Raw genomic sequence first — 23,048 nt, forward strand, 5'->3', positions numbered from 1 at the left:
CAGCGTGACCATTAACTGGGATCATACGATACTGAAATATTAACTTCCTCAGAGATATTCATGTAAATACTTTATGTCAAAGGACTTTGGCTGACAAACACGTTTGGGAATCGCTGTATTATACGAACAAACATTAATAAACATGAACACAGCAATGCCATCAGGTTGCAATATTTTTGCAAAGCTAACCTTTTAGAATGGAAAAACAGGAATAAGGGGGAATTTAATCAGTTATGAATAGTCTGCAATTACGTAACTGTAATCAGATTGTACACACTTTAAATGTAATGCACTCTAATTAAGAGCACTTAACTTTGAATCTGATTATATAACCCAGATCACCTCGTCAAGTCTTCATGTCACAGTCCTGCAAAGATAACAGGAAATTAACTTCACATCATTAACATCAGGGCAGATGTGTTTTAGAAGATGCTCTGGTTTCTGGTAGAGTCCCAGCGCTTCCGCTGGTTTTGAATTTAAAGCGATGTTTTAAATGTTTTATGCTGCATCCATATCAACACGTTCCCAGCCAGCGTTTGAGCAAAAAGTGTCCAGCCACCGCCAGCGTTTCAGCTGAATCTCACAGAAATCATCTGATCCGGATCATATTCAGTGATATTATCAGGTCTTTAACATGCGGCGCTTTTCATTTATGCGCGGCTAGCGTTGATGATCTGATTCTTTTTCTCATGCACACGTATGAGCTGGTGTTTGTGTGTTTCAGGGGTGGAGCAGAACCTGCAGGAACGTGATGACGTGGTTCACGCCGGCGTCAGGCCTTCCTCTGGGCTGCTGATTAATTGCTGTTTATTTATAGAGCGACTCAAGGCTGCGAGCGAGGAGATATCAGCACGCAACCTGCGTCTCGCATATTTTACTGGACCGGCCCCGGGGCCCGCATTCAGGAGCACGGTCACGATGATAAAAAAAAAGCCTTCACACAAACAGGATGTTTAAAGAGAGCATGAGACACGGCCTCGAACGGACGCTACACAGCCCACGATAAACAAACGCTGCGTCCTACTCCATAAATATCACAAGCTGAACATCCTGGCACTCAGAGACACCCAAACTAAACAACCACTTTCACAAGGTCCTCACCAGCCTTGAAGGCGTTCTCGGGTTTTTAAAAACACGTATGGACATTTTTATACATTTATGCAAAACAAAAACAAACAAACAAACAAACAAACGTTTGACTAACGAGCGTTTCTAATATTGCTCTCCTTCCTGACCGCCGTCATCCGCCTCTCTTCATTTTTGTCCTATTATTGGACCCAGGACCACAACTTATTTATGTATTTTTTTAAATTGAGATTTATACATAATCTGAAAGCTGAAACAAAAAAACGTTGACTCCTTTAAAGTCCTAATGATTTGCAGCATAAGTTAATAAGTTTGTATAACCCAACTATATGATGACTTCCTGTGTGGAGAACCTCCATTAAGCTGTGAAGAGCTAGTAATCTTCCTTCAGGTGTTGATGCCTGTGTTTTCCCGCCGCCGATGAGCTTCCAGAGCGGACGTCCCTTCCGTCGATACAGCGGCTGAGATTAAAGCAGGATTAAAGCGTTCCATCTAAACGCTTGGAAACATCTCTGGGCCTTTCCGGCTCACGTCTCATTTAGTCCCATCAGGGGCAGCTAACGGCCGCTCGAACCCTGAACCCGCGACACATATTGATAAGCTCATTAATGCGCCGGGCTAAAGAGAGCTCTATCTGCCGTGTGGCTGTAATTGCATAAATCTGTTCGGCGCTCATTATCTCGTGCTTATGGATTAATGATCGCCAGGCTATCGGTGAGGTGAGACCCAATAAACGCCTGACCTGTCTGTGATAATGACTCCAGAGATGGCACTTCCAGATTTAGCCACATCATTTCCTCCTCAATGACAGCGGGCAGACAGAAGAGACCAGCGTTAGAAATCTTCACTCTCCGTCAATTTAATGCACCCTTGGCGAATAAAAGTGCACTTTGCGTCATATTTTGGTGCATTTCATTGTTTTTATTCATTTTGAGAAAAAATGAATCTGTACACATCTTTTTTTATTTGCAAGTGCCATGAATCAATGCATGTATTCTATAGCTAAAGCTTCTCTCGCTTTACTAGTTGCTTGAAAACTCAACTAGCATCACGTGACGCGTTCTCTCAGAAGTGCACTCGGAGGATGCCACACCAAAAGCTAGGTCAGCTATCACACTGCGGAGTGTGGGCTCGTAAGAGGCTGACCTCTGACCCCTCGCCTCAGATGCAGTGTCAGATGACCCGTGGTTCAGCGCTCTGCTCTCCATTGACCTCAGAGCTGCTTTCCATCACATAAATGGACGAAAGCTTTCATTAAGACCTCCTGCGGATTCATTAAAACATTACAGCACTTCATTTTCACAGATAAGATGTACGAAACGGCCCATGATGAAACCAATGCAGGAAGTAAATCATCTGCTAAAAACGGCAGAATCTATTAGTCGGGACAAATGAGAAGAAACGCATCCGGACAATAGCTGCTCTTCATTAGCGGACGAGACCTGGTGTCATCGTAATGGAAAGCCACTGCATTATGGGTAAGTATTGGGCTCCTGTAACCTGTTACGCTGAACTCCCAGCAGCCCGGGTGAATAATTAGCCGTCCTCTCTGGGGGCATCCAAACAAATCCCTTCCATTGGGCTGTGGGGCGAGGGCGTCTAATCCCGCTCTTAACCCCGCGTGCTAATGTGTTTCTAATTAGCGGCTAGCCCACTGTAATCAGCAGCGGTTAGCGGTGTAACCCGAGCTGGGTCTGGTCAGAGAGCCCGGCGCCTCGGTGCTGGACGTCCAGCGGCTGCAGACCCTCCTCTGAGATCCCGCTCGCTCACATACGACTCCGAAAGGGCTGCTTCTCAACTCATGACCCGCAAAAAGAGGTGAAACACCTCCAGAAGGTTTAGGATGTGTATGCTGTTCATAACCAGATGTGGCCTGGGCTGCCACGAATTCTCAATTAAAATCTTAAAAATGATTTGTTGCAATCTGAAAAAATTACTGAGCTACGTTTGAAAAGAGAGAGAGAGATACATTTCAGAAGGTCCCACAGGACTTCTCCATTCTTAATAATCATCACTAGGTCAATAATCACAATATATATAGAAAGGCAGTGTACTGCACAGATATAACATAATATCACACATCTGATAGGGATGCTGGAGCTGAAAATCATTTTTGTTTTATGACAGAAATGTGAAATGACCAACAGCTACATCTAGAGACGCAAACTACTCCAACCTTTGTCAAATATTTGGAGCTGTACATGTGACACTGCGTCACTGAAGCTTTCTTTCTGCCCTGTTGCTGAGAGATATAATGTAGTGACTTGGTATCGAGAGTTACAGACGAATAAATAAAAATAAAAACGGTTAGGAAACTATTTGAATGATAATCAAATGTAGATTTTGGCCCTTATGCTTACCTCTGCTATACAGTAAAGCTCAACTGCTTCATTTTTTTGTTTTGTTGCAAAATTATACATTTTATCGTCACGCTCTCATCTGTGCAACTATACGGCATTAAAATATTAACATACTATAAATTTTAGCAGCATTATATTTTGTGAAGCTGCTTTGAAAAACGCATTTTGTTAAAAGTGCTACGCACGAAACAAAAATGGCTGACTACTTTCTCAAATTTTGCAAAAAAAAAAAAAAAAAAAAAAAAAAAAAAAAAAATTTGAATCCTGATTATAAAACCTGTGGAACCTATGAATATTATACAGATTACTTAAATAGTGTTGGGCAATAATCAGGTTTTTGTTTATATAGTATATGTCTGTAAAATGTACAAATGTACATGTATGCAATGATATGGATATTATGTATATTATATATAAATATATTTAATTATTTTTATTTTTATTAAATATACAGATGCCTGTGCATGTGTATTTATCTAAACATAATTAACATACTATATTATAGTAACAGAGCTCAATGAGAACAGCCAACTAAATATTAGTATAAACGGGATTGAATGAGCTGCCAAAATAACATCATGTCTGTACATCATTTGAAGGAAGATCCAAGTTTTTCCCAACATATATATAAATAAAGGAGCCTCAAATCAGTTGAAACAATCTTGAAAAAATTGTGAAAAATAATGCAGTTGATACTGGTATGATATTGTTGTGTTATTTGTATGGAGGTGGAATACAGAAATCATCAGATTATAATACACACATTGTTTAAAACTAGCTGCTATTTCTGCGTTACGTCTCTCTGGGATTTATGTCTCTAATCCTATAAGAGAAAGTCCTGAGACACTAGAAGCTTATTTCAGAGGTGGATCTGAATCACAGCGTTCTGCTGAAAGCTGGAGGAAGAGCGCTTATGAATAGGTGTGCAAGCTAGCTGTCAGACATCCAGAAGAAGAAAAAAAACACAGGAAAAGGACCCTAAAAATAAGTGAAGCCCATCCAAAGACGTCCAATAAGAAAACAGGCCTGGATCTCGTCCAAGACGCCACCTCTGCTGGTATAACTGAGACTAAATCAACATGTCAGCGCCTTCATGCATCTCAACACTGATAACACTGAGGCCTTACTGAAATAAGAGAGCAAGGGTACAACACACACACACACACACACACACATATATATATATAAATAATCATGCTCATTGAGAAGCATCAGATCATGATCTCAGCAGCAATGAGAGACTGAAGTTCAATGTTCAGCGCTCTGGGGGTCAAGGCTCCTGGGACCCCACGGGGCCCTTCTCAGCAGTCGACTAACTAGTGCTGGACCCTGAGCGTCTGGGTGGGAGACCGAGGCCCCTCACACATAAACACACACGAGTCAAAAACCCAGCTCCGTTCAACAGTTAAACGCTCACTACAACGAGCAACGGACGCCTTCACCAAACCTTCACATTACTGCTGCTCTAGAAAAAGAAGACATAGGGAGCTTATTTTGAACATTTTTCATCTTCTCCAAATTATTTGAATGAAAGCGTAAAAAAAAAAAAAAAAAAAAGTGCTATATAATTTTTTTTGGATCGCTCTGCATGAAAAAAAGGCAAACGGGGCCGGCCAGCGTGTGATTGGCTGGACAGACGAAGCAGCACTGGAGATAAAAGCCGCTCAATGTTTTCACTAACAAGCTGCACCGCAAATCAGGTTTCACTGTCATTGTAAAAAATTTGCAAAGCAAACAAATCTGGAGTGGGTGAAGCGTCCGGAGCCTGCGAGACACGAGAGCGCAGCTAAACTAATTATCCAGAGGATCAGGCTGGACGTTAAATACTCCAAACACGGAATAAAGGAATCAAACGGCGACAAGAAGAGGTCAGGGCAGAGGCAAGCCGCGTCCCTCGGGCGGTCCGGACTGATTGTCACTCGTTTGGAGGTTGTTGAGGTTGGTGGGCTCAGGGGTTTGTCAGGCGCACAGTTTAACCCTGTTTTCAAAAGGAAACAAACAGACGGCTCTCTGAGGATGACAGCGCTGACCTTTCAGAGCTTAAGGAACGGGAAGAGGAAGGAGGTGGAGGACTTACAAACCTATCAGATACATCTCCCCCTGCCCTCAGAGCTAAATATAACCTGCGCTTCTAAATCAGCTGTAGATTCACGAGGAAACAGAACACACGAAAACTGAAAGCACCAAATGATGGGCAACACTTCGAATAAATAAAACTACCCCCAAATGTATAGGCAAACCAAATGCTTTAAATGCAAAAAAAACTAAAACAAAGCAATGAAATGACGGGCAACACTTGAAATAAATAAAATGACAAAAAAAACGTGTATATGTAAAATAATTGTTTTAATAAAAATAAAAGAAACACAAAAATGCTATCATGGTCAACACTTCAAATAAAACTCACAAAAACACGATATATAAATAATAAACCTGCCAGCCTATATGTAAAATGTTTCCCGAGACGCTATAAACCTTCGTCTCCAGGTTCTGTTCTATTAGATTGAATTGAATGGGGTTTTTTCAGTCAGAGGAGTTTAGATGCTCTATTGGTTGAATGTCTTTCTGCTATACAAATATGTGATTAAGAATAGAAATCAGCTATTGTCCTGACAGCGCTCTGCCTCATTCACATATGAATAGAAGTGAAGTGAAGATTAAATCCAGCGTGACCGACCCCTCCGAGGGTTTTCAGGAGGATCTGAGCTGTTGTCCTGCAGCAAAATCAATCTCAACCCAGAACGCCTTTAAATTCAAACTCAGTTCATCATTTAAACTGAATTAAGGTTTGCAAACAGGATGCAGATTTTTAACTCAAAATTAAATTTAGGCTCGCATCAGTAGGAAAATAAACTGGAATGAAATTCAGCATGCTACGCTTTAGCCACGAAATGTGATTGTAATAGCGCTGAAGCCTGAAGGCCTTACCAACAACACTGAACATTTTCTTTCATGCATATTGACCGAAAGGACCGTCCTTAGACCACATCTGTTTGTGCTTCAAACAATGATAACAAGACAATGCTTATTAATATTATTATTAGGAGTAGTAGTATTATCATCCGATTAATAATAGGGCTTCCTCGTATTTCTTATATTTCTGTTATAAGCAATCACACATAATTATGTTGAGTTTATGAACGCTCCGGCCAATCAGAGGTGAAACGGTGGAGGTCAGCGGTTGAGTTCTCTGGTGAAATCTCTCGTCATAAAGAGCAGAGTGCAGGTGTGTGTGTGACGTACAGGAGATATATTCCTCATGTAAAACAATAGAAGTAAAACATTCAATAAATCAGCGTGATAATACGGTGCGTGTTAAAAGCAGCTATAGCAAAAAAATACACTGTATGGGTAAACGTTGATTTTTATTTTATGCTAAAAATCGGGGTATTAAATAAAGATCCATGAAAATATTTTGTAAATTTCCTACCATAAATGCATTAAAACCAAATCGCTAAGATTTTTGTATCTCAAACAAACACTGTCCTATCCTAACAAACCAGACATCGATAGAAAGCTCCTTTATCAGGCGTTCGTGTGATGCATGAATCTCAATTACACCAGGCTGACCCCGTGTGAGCGTTCCGGAGCTCCGGGGTCACGCAGCGTATTGGTGAACACGCTCACAAGCGGCTGCATGCATCCGAGCGACAGCTGCAGTCGTGTCCTCTGTTAAAGCTGAAGCGACGGCAGCCTGCAGACATTTATTCTGCTCTGATGTTCCCAAAACACTTGGGAAAAAAAATCAAGGCCGGAGCCCTTTTCACTTTTCTCCTCAAATTGCCTCATCTCTCTGTCAGGGAGCCAAAGGGGACTCCATTAGAGCGGTCCGGAGCCGAGGCGCTGCCCCACGGGCGCTCCATTTAGCCGCTCGCTCTGCCCCGTGAAGCCTGTCCACATCAAATTAGAGCGGCCCCGTCCCCCGTATGACGGTTTGGGGCCCGCGCCTGTCACCGGCTGTCACCCGGACGTGCGGTTCGGGTACATATAGTTGACAGGCAATCTTAATGTCTTCAATTAGCCCAATTAGTTCTGTCATAAACAATTTGATAAGTGCTCAAGCAACACAAACACACACACAGAGATCATGCGTTAATGAAAGGCATAATAAGGTTCATCAGTGACAGAGGAACGCTCTTTCTCTCAGCTGGGTCGCGCTCGCCCATACCTGCTCTCTGGAAATTGTACCATCTCCTTTCATTAGCGCATCGCAGGCTGAGCATGTGAAAGCCTCTGACAAAACTCATTTGAAGGGACGGGCGGCAGATTGCCTGCAGCAGGAGCGGAGAGGAGATAAAACAACACCTCCACACAGAAACAGCGCAAAGAGGATCCAGGTCGCTGTAGATGGTGTCTCCTGGTGTAGACGGCCACGCCGTCTGTATCGACATCCTCAGAGCTCACGTCAATATTAACACAAACCCTTCACATAGAAACACCCTGAAACCTCAGACTCGAAGCATTAAGCTGCGGTTCAGTTCACCACACTGACCAACAGAAAGCGGCCTCAAGCTGAATTGTGCGGAAACTCGGAGATATCAGATATCAGATACAGCGGAGAGGCGTGAGCAATGTTTTCTCGTTACTTAGACATGTGTCTCTGAAGCAGACAACGATATACTGCATGGGTCACAATTATCCACTTTTCTGTCATACCAAAACATTAGGATATAAAGATCATGTTCGGTCAAGATTTTTTGATTAGAAAGAACTTTGATTAGCATGCATTGCTAAGAACTTCATTTGGACACTTTGAAGGTGATTTTCTCAATATCCTGAGATTTCGTTTTTTTCCAAATAGCTGCAGCGTCACATTTATAAAAGTGAAAGGTAATTTTAGTGTGTTTTATGCTTATTACACTCAAAGAATATTTGCTGAGAAAAGCACAAACATAGTTATTGCAAATGTGTTGATCTATAAACTGGAAAAAAAAAGTGATTAGAAATCAATCTGCAGTACTTGCTTACTGCAGCTGATCACCGGCTTTTATCCTACTCTTTCACAAACACTTTGCACATTGAATACACAATGTGACTTTTGCCCAGATGTTCAGATTGATTTCCAGTCAGAATTTGGCCAGAAAATCCCATTTTGTGTAACGAACAAACTCCTTTTCATAGCCTGAAACTGATTTAATCCAGTAAGACGAGAGCAGATTTTGGAACATTTTCAAATGTCACACGTCTGCCAGCAATAAAGGTGTGTGCCGTCTAATTAAAAACACACCGGTATCTGCGTATTACACTGAGCACAAAAAAAAATGTCACATTAAAACAAACATTTTGAAGCAGAACGATTGAAATAGATTTTCTTATGTAAGGTACTCCAATAATCCTTGTTTTCTGAGTAGCACCGTCTTAGCTGAGAGGCACGTCAAACTCTGGAGGACGGTTCCCTGTTAGATGGTGAGGAGACTTCGAAACGGAGCTAAAGCATCCAGCCGGCGGTTTCTGAAGCGATTAGCATGTGTTGGTAACAGGAACAGGTGTCCAGTGAGCACTATGGGTCATTACGGCACAACCCTCCCACGAGCGACAAAAAGAAAGACGGGACAGAAAGGCCGTCACTGGGAAGTTGTAACAGGAAATTGCTCTTGGCAACTATTTGTTTAGTACTCCAATCTTTTTTTTTTTTTTTTTTTTTGTGCCAACACAGCGAGCCCCTTTGGAAAATAGGGCAGCTCTCCCTAATGAGTAATCTATTTCAAAGCAGTCTTGTCTGGGCATGACAGTTTACTGAGAGGCTTGAAGAACTGGTAATTACCAGTGTTACGGGGCAATTAATGCATATTACACTGCGCCACTCGTGGCGGCAACTGTCAGCTCCCCAATAAAAATGAGCACTCTTCAGCTACAGGGTGACATTAATTGGGCCTTTAATGACTATGCACAGGAACCGGGCCAAATAGGAACAAAACACAGGACTCCGGCTGACTCCAGCAAAGGGCTGGAAATTGTACTAAAAATGAGATTAATTGCTATTGGGGGGAGGAGAAGAAGAGAGGAAGAATAAAAACGGGATGAAATTACAGGGTTCCGGGAGCAGGGCCTTCTCGCCGCCACGGCGGTTCTTAATTGTCTTACGTATTCTGTATGTTCAGAAAGGCAGAGCGGCGACGGGTTCGAGGCCTACAGCTGCTCACGGGAGGCTTCCTTCACAAAAGCGAGAGCCCTTCGAGGTTTGTGTTTGTGTAGAGATCCACTAGAGGAGACTCCATTGTGTGCCACTAAGAAGCAGAATCAGATTAATTAACGAGGAATCAAGAGCACTCCAGTCTGAAGAGCTCTCGAAGAGACTCGTCAACCCATCAGCCATCACAAGCAGCCCTGTTTATCCCAGAATCCTCAGCAAGCAAAAGCATGCGGGTTTTGATGAGCGCTCCTGCAGTATTTTTAATACGGAGCATGCACTGGTGCTGTCACCGGCGACGGCTTCAAAGCTGCTTTGCGCGGCGAAACAGAGCGAGCAAATATTTGAATTGCAAAACCACATTATCTTCCAAAGGGATAAAACTTGAGACAACTTCCATGAGCTAAAGACCTACATTTGCGGCGAGCATGCGAGTCTGTTCAAGGGGGGCGGCGGGCATAAGCCCACTCAACCTAATTTAGCATATCCACATTTGTGTAATGAGATCGGACGTGTTTTAGAGTCGGGTCTCCCAGACGCTTAATGTGAGGAGAGAACCATAAAAATGTTTTTAAGCGGACCACATATTTCTCGGAGATCCTCGCAGACTACCTGCCACAGATACGATTATGAAGTGACGTGTAATTACGGCAGTCACACTAAGGCAGAGGGAGCGTGTGAGGTACGTGTCAGAGAGCCCTCACAACGGAAACGCTGTTTATTCCACAAACTATTTTAAGCACGCATGTTTCATAGCATATAATGCAACTGCCTCTGTCAATTCTGTCACTCCAGCAGGCATGAGAAAGATGACAGATGTGATAACAAATCGAGGCACATTCGAAGCATAATTTCAGCGCTTTCCAGTCCAGGAAAAACTTGAACTTGAACTTCGAGTTTGAGACCGTGTGAACCGTCATAACGGCATTTTTTTATTGTTAGATGTATGCATCGTTTGAAAGCTGAATAAATACGTCGATGTATGTTGTTAGGATATGACAATATTTGGAAAATATTGAGAAAATCTCCTTTAAAGATTTCAGCAATGCACATTACGGATGAAAAAAAGGTTTTTAAATATTTATGGTAAGCAATTCACAAAATATCTTGATCTTTACTTAATATCCCCAATGATTTTAGGCATGAAATAAAATGGATAATTTAGTATTTTTGGCTACTGATACAAATATTCCTGTGCTTCTGATGACTCCATATAAGTCAATGCAATACAATAAACGCTTCAGAAGAAGGTTTGTAGCATGTCAGGAAAAATTTCTATATTTATATTTATTGCATTTATTTTGACTTTTTTTGGTAAGTTTTGAGGTATGTGCTGCTTAATCTTAAAACAGTGGACCTGAAAAGGGTTAGTCTCCCAATGATGTTTTGCATTTTGAAAAATAAAAGCCTACCGCCACAAATATCGCCACCGCTTTTAATGCGTCAGGGTCACAATTCTACTCAAGGGCAGCGGCAGAATAATTTAGGCAGCGTTTGACAAGTCCGAACCAAAGGCTGGTGTTTGTGCATGCATCAGTGTTTATTAAGGAACCTCTGAACCAGTTCCTCGCCCATGCAGACACACTGGAGACAGACGCGGGCAGAAATCAAACGCCCAGGTGATGGATAACTTCAGCGCACAATGACCCGCGTCAAAGGCGTTTGCTCTAAATCACTTAAGGCGATAAGAGCGCTGTGTCGACAGTGCGCACCAAAGTCTCAGCCCTTATCTGCGCGGCGAGGAAGTCGCAGTAATAACTAAAGACAAGCGATGACGAAACCACTGTAGCTGCACTGTCAAACACAATTTACAGCCCCTCGTATCTGGGTTAAAAACGGTGGTTACGGACGGGCCGGCGCTGGACCAGACCCAGGGGCTTTCTGCCCTCCCGTCTAATGCCACGGGCCGCTTTCATTTGCCGTGATGCATGGAGGGAGGGGTTGGAGGTTGAAGTTGAGAGGAGGGCCGACAGGAAGGAACGCTTTGGGAAGATTACAGCATTTAACATGCTAAGACCTCACAGCAGTTATTCATTCGTCCCTCTGCTTCCTTTTTAGGACGGGGTCACGGGTAACTTTCCACGCGGTGCCATCGAAACGGAGGCGAAGAGCGAGCGTGACATCAAACGCTGCGATTCGCTGACCCCTTTCTGTCCCGCTCTTGATTAAAATATGTTTGCTTTCTTATTCAAACTGCCATTTGACAAGCTCGCTCGTATTTCAGTGAACTGCACAAACAGTCTCTCAGGCCATGACAAGTTTTTTTTCCATTGCGTACATGAGGTGACTCTTCCAGCAAATGTTTCCAATGAACATGACACGACATGACACGAAGCAGAGGAAACTCCAAGCAGCTTGAAGGAACGGTTCCACCACAAATGAGAGTTTTATCATCATGTTCCAAATCTGCATTATTAGCATGTGGAGCGATCGGCCTTCACCCTCAATACACAAGACAGTTATTCCATAATGCAGTTCGAGAAAGTTTTACCAATTTTTACCATGCAGCACTATAAACAAGCCTTTTCACTAAAAGGTATGAAGAGAGCTACACATAAAAACTTTAATTATTTCCTTAAAAAAAACCCTGGAGATCTACACTTTCAGGTAACACTTTATTTCCATTTTGAGCATTCTACATGTCCACCAATTATTGACTATTAGACTAATAAACAACACTGATAAACTACTTATTTGCAGCTTATAAATAGTTCGTAAGGTAGTTGTTAAGTTTAAGCATCGGGTAAGATTAGGGAACAAGAATATGATAAACAAGTACTAATAAACAGTCAACATGTTAATAATAGGCATGCTAATAAGCAACCATTTAAGATTGAAAATGGGCCCTATACTAAAGTGTGTTACCAAGCCTTCTAACATGCAGGAAGCACACATATACATTTTCCAACACAAAACCTGTCAATAAGTTGAGAAATGCACGTCTGATATTTGCGTTAGACTTGCATGATGCCTTGAGACGTTTGGCCGTTTAAATCCTGAACGGAAAAGAGAAGCTGAAACGCTTGTTTTGTGTTCCGCAGCAGAAAAGTCTTCAGTTTCTGCTGCTGTGTGTTCGGCTCAGGCTGCCGTTGTTACGTTATTCAGAGTTATAAACTCTCCAGAGTTCACCGATTAGCCAAACACTCATCACCAAATTAGGGAAGGTGCCCTGCAGATGGGTTCTAGAGACGACTGTGATTTAAAGAGACGTTTCTGGACATGGAAACACAAGCACTGATAGGAAGGTCTGCACAGCTGGAGACGCTGGACATCAGACATGGACAGTAAAACAGCTTCTGATGGTAATAGTTTTCAAAGAGAGGAAGTGAATGTAACTCTTAAATCAGAAACACCAGCACAGTCTTCACGACCAGTGCTGTCCTTACAGGAACAGTTCAACAGAATTATTAGGATCGAATGTATACGACTTCCTCTCTTCAGTGGAACATGAGCAGATGTTCATCAGAATGGTAGCGCTGCTCTTTTTTACGTGCAGTTAAAGCTTCAAAGTCAGCATGTGAATCGTGCACTATATTCATATAAAGTCAGACAGCTTTGAAAAGAAAGGATAGAAAATGATGCAAAATGACTTGAGCTTTGAAAGAACCCATGAGTTGCGTGTCTGAGCTGAAGGAATGGAGTGACCTGACAGTAAAGACTCTGTAACACACGGAGACGTCTTCAGCACAGATCTCTGTAGAGGGCGGATGGGAGAATGTCACACAGATGTACTCTGGCCTGTCTTTATAACATATAAAAGACCAAAGGTCACCGGCAGCTCCCAGCCTCAACGTGACGTCCATCAAAAAAAAGACGCAGTGCTTATATGAGCCTCAAAATGACTGCAAACCGTAGACGGAATTAATGAGGGAAATCAAAGGTCAAAGTTCCTGTCCTAATACATCTCTGATTAGACTTTAACTAATATATAATCAAGGCCAGACATACTAACAATAAAGGACTAAAGCAATCAAGAAATGAGAAGATAAGAGGATTTGATGATACTGTCACTCTTTTGTGATTTTTAATTAATTATGAAATAAAACCCCTCAGGCCTTCATGTGTACTGATATGTGTGAAGACACACACAGAGTATATATTCTTGAAAATATTCACATGTATATATTTATATAATTTATATTACATATACATATATATATATACACACATATATATATATATATATATATATATACATATATATATATATATATATATATATATATATATATATATATATATATATATATATATATATATATATTTAATATACATGCATGTGTGTTTTTATATATACAAAACAAATATACACAGTACACACACAAAAACATTTGTTTGTGATTAATCGTTGCCCAGCACTATATATTATTAATTATTGACAGAATTTACATATTGTGCTTGTGTTGGTTTTTATTGCTTATATTGTCCTCATTTGAATGTTGCTTGGATAAAAGCGCACACACACACACACACACACACACACACACACACACACACACACACACTATTTATACAAAGCAAATATCTCTAAATTCTCCCCTTCGCTTGAAAAACAAAGCAAAATTGACAAAAAAGTTAGCTTTCAGAAGTTCATTTGACTGCAGGCCTTCTTCTCAAACTTCACTAAGTCATATACTGCTTTACTTCCCCCAGCTTGGAAGTGTTTTATTTTCACTTTTTTAAGCAGAGTGCTGGTGTCAAAATCATTCTTAACCTCAACTTGAAACGACAAATTTGTTTAATGCGTCGGGAGCAAACCTGGAAAATAAATAGATGAAATGGAGGCTTAGCGGGAGCTAAATCCCACAGCTGATGGGGACCTGAAGTGTGCGGATTACATGCGGAGCGCATTAAACAATGTCCCTAAATATGCATTGAAATCCTTAAAGCATGAAAGCATCTTGTCATGTGGTATTAGCATTCAGAGGTGCGTGTCAGACGTCGTGCGCTGCGCCGGGGTGTGCTGCGGTGTTAAATGTCATATGCCAGCGACCGCAAATCCCAAAAAGATTTCCTGACGTCATACTGTCGTGTCAACTCGGCTTCTTCAGAGCTCTTTACGGTTAAACTGTCACAAGAGCTTGGGCTCGAGTAAAAAGGTTAATGGAAAAAAGAACAAAAGGATATGGGAGAATTGAGGAAATTGAAAGAGAGAGAGAGAGAGAGAGAGAGAGAGAGAGAGAGAGAGAGAAGCTTCTGCTACTTTAAAATGAGGAGAAAAACTGTCACAATGATTTTGAAGAAAAAGCATGCTTTCCGTTTCAAAAGCGAGACGGGCCAGACGTATGAGAATCAGCGATGAAGGACCACCAGTGAGCCACAGCCATCAAATATTAAACATTTAAATGTATAAATCTTTCCATTTAAAACATGAAAACGAATATATTTTTAATTTTAAAACTCTAAAATGTATAAATCTTACACGTAAAACATTCAAACGTATAAATCTTGAATCAAGCGTCTGATGCTCCTCTTTACAAACCGACCAGGAAGAAACCCATTTATCCGATTCTTCAAAGAGAATTCAGGAAATCCTTCAAATTATACATGAACGGGATGCGATCAAGGTATGAAGCATGTCAGACTGTTTACTCATATGCTCTTTGAAAACATGAAATAAATGATCCAGTCTGGGGGTCTAATATTATTGGAGTCTAATGCTATTGCTAACGATTGTCAAAGCCACCGGCCATCAAAAAAACGTCTCAAAAGAAGAAAGAAATATAACGCAAATGTCCGGGTCAACAATTTCCAGGAGGTCAAGCCACAGAATATATATGACAAAACTGAGAGTATTAACCCTATCTGACCGAAGGGAGAAATGAGCCATACTGTGCTTTATATGGCCATACATCATCTTTGTCAAGTCCTGACAGCGTTTTATCAGATCTAACCTTTAGCAGTCTCTATTACGAGAAAACCTTCATCTACAGAGCCTCTCATATTAACACGAACATTCAAAACAAACTTCGATAAATTATGTGCCGGAGTTAAAATTCTTGGCCATCTGGAACGAAAACAGAAACTCGACTTCATTTGGAATAACCTTCATTAACAACATGTCAAACCCCCGGACTTCTGCTTAATTATTACAATAAACTACAGAGAAAAATGTCAAAAATTGAAAAAGCCAATAATAATCTCTACTCCAAACAGAGCGCTTCACTGGAAACGTCCAGCTTCTTCAGGGACATCTATATGAACTTAAAACACTTGTTATTAATGTCTGTGAGCGCTTTACTTCGATGAAAAAAAGCATTATAACATCATTCAGTAAAACGTGTTTGCCGGCACACAGTACATGCACAACTCAAACACGCTGGAAAATCTGCTTTGTGTTTGAACACTATAATGAAAGAAGATGGTCTAATCCACTCGTGATGGACAGAAGAAACCATCATGCTAAGAACGGAAGATGTCTCACAATTAAATAGAAACTTTGCTTTGTTCAAAACGTGAAAAAAACCACCAGGATAACATTTTTTGTGGGTGATTTAAACTTAATGTACTGACTATTCAACAATATGACATTTTATTTGTGACCTCATCCTAAGCCTAGTCCTGGAAAACCAATCAGCTGAAAAACTGATCTTAAAACATGTGATGCACACCAGTAAGGCATGTTTCTAAAAATGACTCAAAACACTGACAGTCTATTGAACCTTCACACAAAGTAAAAAACACGAACATGTGTTTTGTGTTATTGTTCATACTTTCATGGCTCATGTAGTCTGATATAGTGAGAAAATGGAGGAAATTTAATTTTTAGGCTCAAACGGAGCAAAAATATAAGTTGTACTATAGATTACGAAATTTAGATTTAAATTCTGATGCTTGGGTTGTAGATTAATGAGATCTTCATAACAGTAGAGCAGATACAGACATAAAATAATCTAAATATCAGCAATCGCTCGGTATCTTCACCAATATATTATGATGAGATTGAAACATATGCAATTCAATGCTGATTGAGAGCTGAAGAAAAAAAGGCTCCTCAGAAGACGTGAGAAGTTTCATGAAGATGCCTGTGAAGATGATTGCTCCGCTGAGGAACAGTGAAAGTAAAGCTCCTCAAAAGATCTTGTAGAAAGTGATTGATGGAGAAACGAGTAAAGCTGAGCTGCTTCGGTCCAGGAAGAGTTCATCTCAAATGTGACTGCAGTTATTCTGATGTTTACTTGATCAAAGTAGTCAAGACTTGACACAAGAATTGTTTCTACAAAAAACCCCCTCAATCATAGACAGAAGTCATGCAGTAGATGGTGTGTGAAACAGGTTTAACAGCAAAGACTGATCATGTTGATCATTTAGAGGCCATAGAAAGCTTAGAGTAGCTTTATAGGGTTAATGCCACTGATGCCAAAACGAATAGGCACGATGACAAACGAGATTTGAGGGCGAGAGTAAACGAAGACAGAATGTTCATTTGTGTGTGAACTATTTCTTTAATGTAAAAGTGGGACAGCTTCTAAAAGGACACGTGTAATGTGTGTGCTTCTCGTTCTCCCCCAGCAGTCTCGCATGAAGAAGAGCGCATTTCATTACGTGACACATTTAACCTCCGCCGCTTCTACTAAAACATACACAAGCCTTATTATGTGCTTAATATTCACTATCAGCTGAATAATTTTTAATGCAACTTATAGTCGAGTAGATGGATAACTCAATTACGCGCACATCCGTCACGCAGCCTGCTGAAGATTGATGGGAAGGTGAAGCCGACGGATCCTGAGCGTCAGGGCCTGAACAGTCTCTTTATAGGCGAAGCATCATTACCCATGACTCCACTGACGAGAGTTTATTATGAGGTTAGCGTTTTGGCCACACTATTGTTTGGATGATGGATGCGGCTGCTGCCAGTTTTGGAGAGGTAAATTAGTCGCGTTGTTTTTTCACTCGGTTCTCAACGCTTAAAGGAGAACGAGAGATAATTAACGGCCGCCATTTGGTGCAGACGACGGAAATGCTCGAAAATAAGCAAATCAGGAGCTGTGTCACTCTCGTGCGCCGCGCTAATTGAAAACATGGCGGCGAAGGTCACTGCAGAGGAAACTCGCTGACCTTTTCACTATTTCTCCCAAACTCATATAAACAGAGGATATGAAGTAACGTGATTGGCTGAGTGAGAGGAGACGACGGGAAGGTGGACACAGGCGGTCCTTTGCTCCGAGAGCACCGCAAATGTCAAATGTAAATGTCAATTAAAAATTACAAGCAGCTCTGAAAGGTGCACTCTGAAGGGCCTGACATTTTTTTTTTTTGACATGCCAAAGTTTATCTGACAAGGCAGCGCACAAACATGACAGCGTGGGCCGTGTCACGTCTAAACACACGTGAGAAACGCTGAAAATCTGATCCATACGACTGTAATGGAGCCGCTGAACCGCATCAGATCAGACGGATGAAGTGACTCCTCGTGATGGATCGTAACAGACAAAAGGATGTCTCTACGCTTTCGGTCAAATAGAGGCACGTTCCATTCATTTCCCCCCAGAGCTTCAAGAGAATTAGTCACATTGTGCAGTTAAACAGAGCTACTAGTAGAGACGGTTCAGTAGGTCTGTTCACCAGTCTGGAGTGTGTTTGTGGAAATAGCCAACAATACTCCCCATGGGTCAAAATACTTTCATGCCAAAAAATCATTAGGAACTTAAAAGATCATGTTTCATGAAGATATTTTGTAAACTTTCACCCTCAGACTTTTTCTATCCTAACAAACCAGACATCGGTGGAAAATTTTCAGACTCGATTTAAAAGCTGAAACTTATGACTGGTTTTGTCGTCCAGTTCTCCAATACGACTGACTGAAAGCATCATTATACTAACACACACAACGCTTTCACAGGAAGAGTTCAGTGTTTGAAACACTTCAAGATCGGTGACATTTATAGACTGATACATACAAATATTTATTGATGCACCAATATTTTTCTGATATTTAATCGTTTAGTAATATCTGATGGGATAAATGCCTCCATCTTGTGTGTGTTGGATTGACGTTGCAGTGCGTCTAAGGTGAGATGAGATAAACAATGATGTGGTAAACCGGCCATTAACACACATCCTAGGTCTGTTACAAAAAATATAAGTTAAGTCCTGCCCTACAACTTTGCCTGAATAACATAACATACAGCCATGAATGAGCGCATGCTGGAATTAAACGTTTTCTCTTTTGTCTAAACGCTCATAATTAGTCTTGTGAAGTCAAAGTCAAGCGGGCTAATCAATTAACATATATAATATAAAGAAAAATCAAAAACTGATGTGTAAATCCATAGATAAACCACACTCTCAACAGGCATTTAATAATCTAGAACGGCAAAAAAAATCATTCATATTTCTGATATAACATACCAATTGAGATATGCAATCAAATATGACGTTTTGTTTGTTATATTCCAATATTTCAGATAATATTATTAAGTTCATTATCCAGTGAATAATTCTTCACTTATTAAACAACTTTTAAATCTACTAAAACACTAAAGAGTTTAAAATGACTCCTATCCTTTATTTATTTTCTCGATTTGAAAACAAAGACATTCTACATTTTTGTTGCTTATTTTTAACATTAGTGTTGCCGTTGATGTTTCTTTTTCTAATAAATAAAGTGTTTTTATTGTAGTAATATGAAGATTAAATTAAATATGAAAAAATTCAAATTTTCAACACTTTTTTTAAATGACGACCGAAAGGAGGAAAGACCAGAATGAAGTATGGACTTACTTCAATCAGTCGTTTAACACTAAATAAATATGTGTTCTGTGCATTGGCTACTGGCATCAGTTATTAAAATTTGTGGTCAATCACTAATAACTAAAACCATCCCAGATTAAATAATGAAAACAAAATGGTGAAAGCACGAGAAAGAATGAATTTAACTAAATGATTACAATGTATGCAGAGGAAATGTTCAGAAATGTAAAACTGGTAGTTAAACGTGGTGCACAAAACAAAAGTGGCTTGAAATGTGTTTGTGATGTATAAGACACAGTATAAGACTATTACAGTTCTGTGTTAAATACTGCTAACGAACCTTCTCAAAATGAACAGGTTTATTTACATTCAATAGACATTTGTTCTGGGTTCTTAATATGTTAGCTGTATCTTGTCTAGGGTCTGACCTGTTGCAGTAGCTCCAGAACTGCTCGTTTAGGTAGGTGTGATGGCTGTGGTCATCTCCAAATGAAGCTTTGCTCTCAATCCAGTGGACTATATGACCATCAACAGCTGCAGAAGAAAGGAGGAAAGGAGTTCAGCACAAACACTGCTTTGGTCCGATTGGAAATCTGCTTAAGACACGTCCACTTAAATGTAGAGTTAATGAAAGCATGGACTGAACATGTTACTGTTTGGTTTCTACTCATCAGGTCTCACCGATGGGCACCTCCAGAATGATGTCAGGGGTTTTGTCGTAGCCTTTGGCTCGGAGCTGGTTCTCATCTGTGCAGAAAACACAGGTTTGCTTTACGATGTTAGAAAGACTTTCTTTTAGTGCAGCTGATGATTGAGAGAACCGTCTTTTTGGTCCTAAGAACTGAGCAGGTTGTTTTTGGCTTTCTGTCCTTAATGTGAAGTAAAGAATTGACACACAAACTGTAACCCTGTTACCACACGATTTAGTCAAATAAGAAAAGAGAATGATTTAAATTATGATCCACAGGACAAGACATTATTGGACCGTTGTGCAAAGTCAATTAAATAATTCATCACATTGAACTTCTGCTGCCCTTTGCAGGAAAAAAAAACAAATTCACACAAATCAGGGCTTTAAACTGTACTAAAAGTTTTGGTAACAGGGATTTAATAAATGAAAACAAAATACCCTATTAAGTAAATTATACACACACACACACACACATGTATATTAGTGGATTAGTGATGAGTTTTAAAGGCATTGAGTGTAATATAACGAACAACATTTTTCTTAAATATATTGCATTTATAAATACATAAATATACACGCTATAAACACACATCACGCAAAGAAAATGTCTATTTTGGTTGCTTGATTATCTGACTGCACAAATATATAAGCGGTGTTACAGTGTGTTTTAAAAGATGTATTTGGTGAAGCTATAAAAGACTCTACAGCTCGGGTGAAGGCTCCTCGAAGCCCTCGGTCAGCGGTCATCTGCAGAGAGACAGTGTTTGCTGGCACTGCACAAACGTCTCTTCAGCCGCTGCGCTGATGGAGGTGAGAGGTCTCTGTATTATATCAGCGCTGGAGTGACCCTGAGTCCTGGTCCAACACCGGATTTCTCCATTAAATCACAGCAAGCGGGTCAGTCCGTCTCAGTCGGGCGTCTGATCACCTTTGATTAGAATTAATGAGCTGTCTCAGCTGCTGCAGAGCTGATTTCCAATCCATTTATCAGGCCGAACTCGCTCCAGAAACACACCAGCACACATAAACACACATGAATGGAAAGAAAGCCTTATGAGCATCTCTGAAGAGTCAAGACTAAACGCACAGAGAACAGCTAGAACCTGTTCTGTTCTATAGGCAGCCCGAGGAGCTCGTCCTAAACATTGCTTTATGTACATTTAATATAAAAAGGCAAGGAAGAAATAGTTGCAGCTTATCTTTGTGTGTGTGAGCATTCATTTAAAGAGTTTTGATATGACACGGCTGTAGGAAGGCAATATTGGGGAGGGATGTGTGGACTTTAGGTGTAAGTGAAGCAAAGCAGCAAAAATAGCTACATCACTGCTTGGTTTCACAAGAAAAATGAGACTTTCATAATTAAATATCAAAATTCACTCTCTATACAAATAAATAAATAAAAACAAAGAATGTCAGAATGGGTAATAGATGTGGTTGAAATTGAACTCATTAGGGGTTGGTTAGTTTGGGACTGAATTTATGTGGTTTTGTAGTTATTGATAAACCTGATAAATGTAATTCATTTCCGGACATAAAAGAGATATTTGTCCTAGTTTCACGGAGGCTTACCTAAGAACGACAGGCTCCTCTCTCTGAGTTTGTCTCTCAGCAGGTCCTCGTGCTCCAGACCGATGGCACTGAGGAGAAACGCTTAAGGACAAAGACCACACAACTGTCTTCTGAAGGGACGGTCAACTTTCACAAACCCGTTTCTATGTGTTACCTGTGCTCGGTTGCCATGGAAACACTGTGACAGCTGAGCCGGGGTTGCTGTGGCAACAGCGGAGGAATGTGTGTTTGTTGTAATATCAGGAGCGAACTCGTCATGGGCACCTGTGCTGGAGCCAGCGTTACAGGGATACAGGGGTCTGAGGGGTTGCTAGGGTGTTGCTAGGGACCCGGTATAGTATAATAGCACGTATGATAACACACTATCCTAGAACGAAAAGGCGATGAAGTGCTGTGTTTGTGAGGCGTAACGCAGGCTGTGCTCCGTTCTGTAGAGACTCCATGAACAGAGAGAATAAACACTGACGCAAGAAAAGAGAGAAAGAGTGGAGGGATGGGGATGAGTGACCCCAGACAGAGAAACACTGTGACCCTTCACCCCCGACTACACACACACACACACACACACACACACACACACACACACACACACACACACAAAGAGCAAGACTGAGTCTGAGAGAGGCACAAAACTGAACCGTACTGAGCATTTTAACCGTATAAAGCATGTTTATATGATCGACTGCATGCTTTCTGTCCCTCGTTGTCATCCGTCACTTAATTGTAGAAAGGTCCAGCTTCAGCTGCTGCTTCTCATGTCTTTTTCTGTCAAATCTGGACTGATTTTGATCAAGTACGCATCATATTTCCAGATGAACTCTTTCTGGACTGAAGCAGCGATTCTCCATCTGATCCTTATGAGTGTGTGTGTGTGTGTGTGTGTGTGTGTGTGTGTGTGTGTGTGTGTGTGTGTGTGTACATAACATGCGTGTGTGATGTATTAGTTATATTTTTTGAGTATCTTTCATGACTAATGACCAATATTACTGATATTACTGATGCCTGGCTAAACCGCACAGGACGTGTGAGAATAGTCTAAAAACTGAAGTAACTACCTGTATTCAGCCTGATTTAGTGAATAGACAGAGCTGAATACTAAATAAATGGGAAATATTTTTTACGATGATGAGGTGAAACACATAAAATACAATCCTGCACACGTGAAGAAAATCAAACACACACAAGAGGTGAGAGATGACACAGACAGTGAACACAGAGCTGCTTCTAGATCTCACACACACACACACACACACACACACTCCTCCTCGAGCGTAACTTTTATGTCAGGTGAAGCTCGGCACATCTCGTCCCTCTGAATAGCTCCTCGTCAATTTCAGGCTTAAAGTTTTATGGGAAGGATACTGTTTGATGCAGTCGACCAGCGGTCCATAACAGCAGTCATTTACTGTGCACTGAAAGAGCCAAGAAATATTACAGTCAGGTGAGGACGGGCCCCTCAGCATCTCTTACAAACACCCATCATGCACTGCAGCACGCCGCACATCACCTCATTAGC

At 40.9% G+C, this 23,048-nt stretch overlaps 1 protein-coding gene across 3 annotated transcripts in view; it reads right to left on the reverse strand.

Moving 5' to 3' along the window:
- Window positions 1-23,048, reverse strand: part of cdin1 (CDAN1 interacting nuclease 1) — a 60,495-nt gene that overhangs the window by 5,993 nt on the left and 31,454 nt on the right. For all 3 annotated transcript variants that reach the window (XM_043262315.1, XM_043262314.1, XM_043262316.1), the window contains exons 8-11: window positions 22,895-22,944; window positions 21,533-21,600; window positions 19,954-20,019; window positions 19,701-19,806 (exon numbers count right to left, since the gene is read on the reverse strand). In XM_043262315.1, coding sequence (XP_043118250.1) covers window positions 19,701-19,806; window positions 19,954-20,019; window positions 21,533-21,600; window positions 22,895-22,944 — 290 coding nt within the window. The remainder of the gene's footprint in view (window positions 1-19,700; window positions 19,807-19,953; window positions 20,020-21,532; window positions 21,601-22,894; window positions 22,945-23,048) is intronic.

The sequence above is a fragment of the Puntigrus tetrazona genome, chromosome 17 (genome assembly GCF_018831695.1).
Source record: "Puntigrus tetrazona isolate hp1 chromosome 17, ASM1883169v1, whole genome shotgun sequence".
Classification (NCBI taxonomy): Eukaryota; Metazoa; Chordata; class Actinopteri; order Cypriniformes; family Cyprinidae; genus Puntigrus; species Puntigrus tetrazona.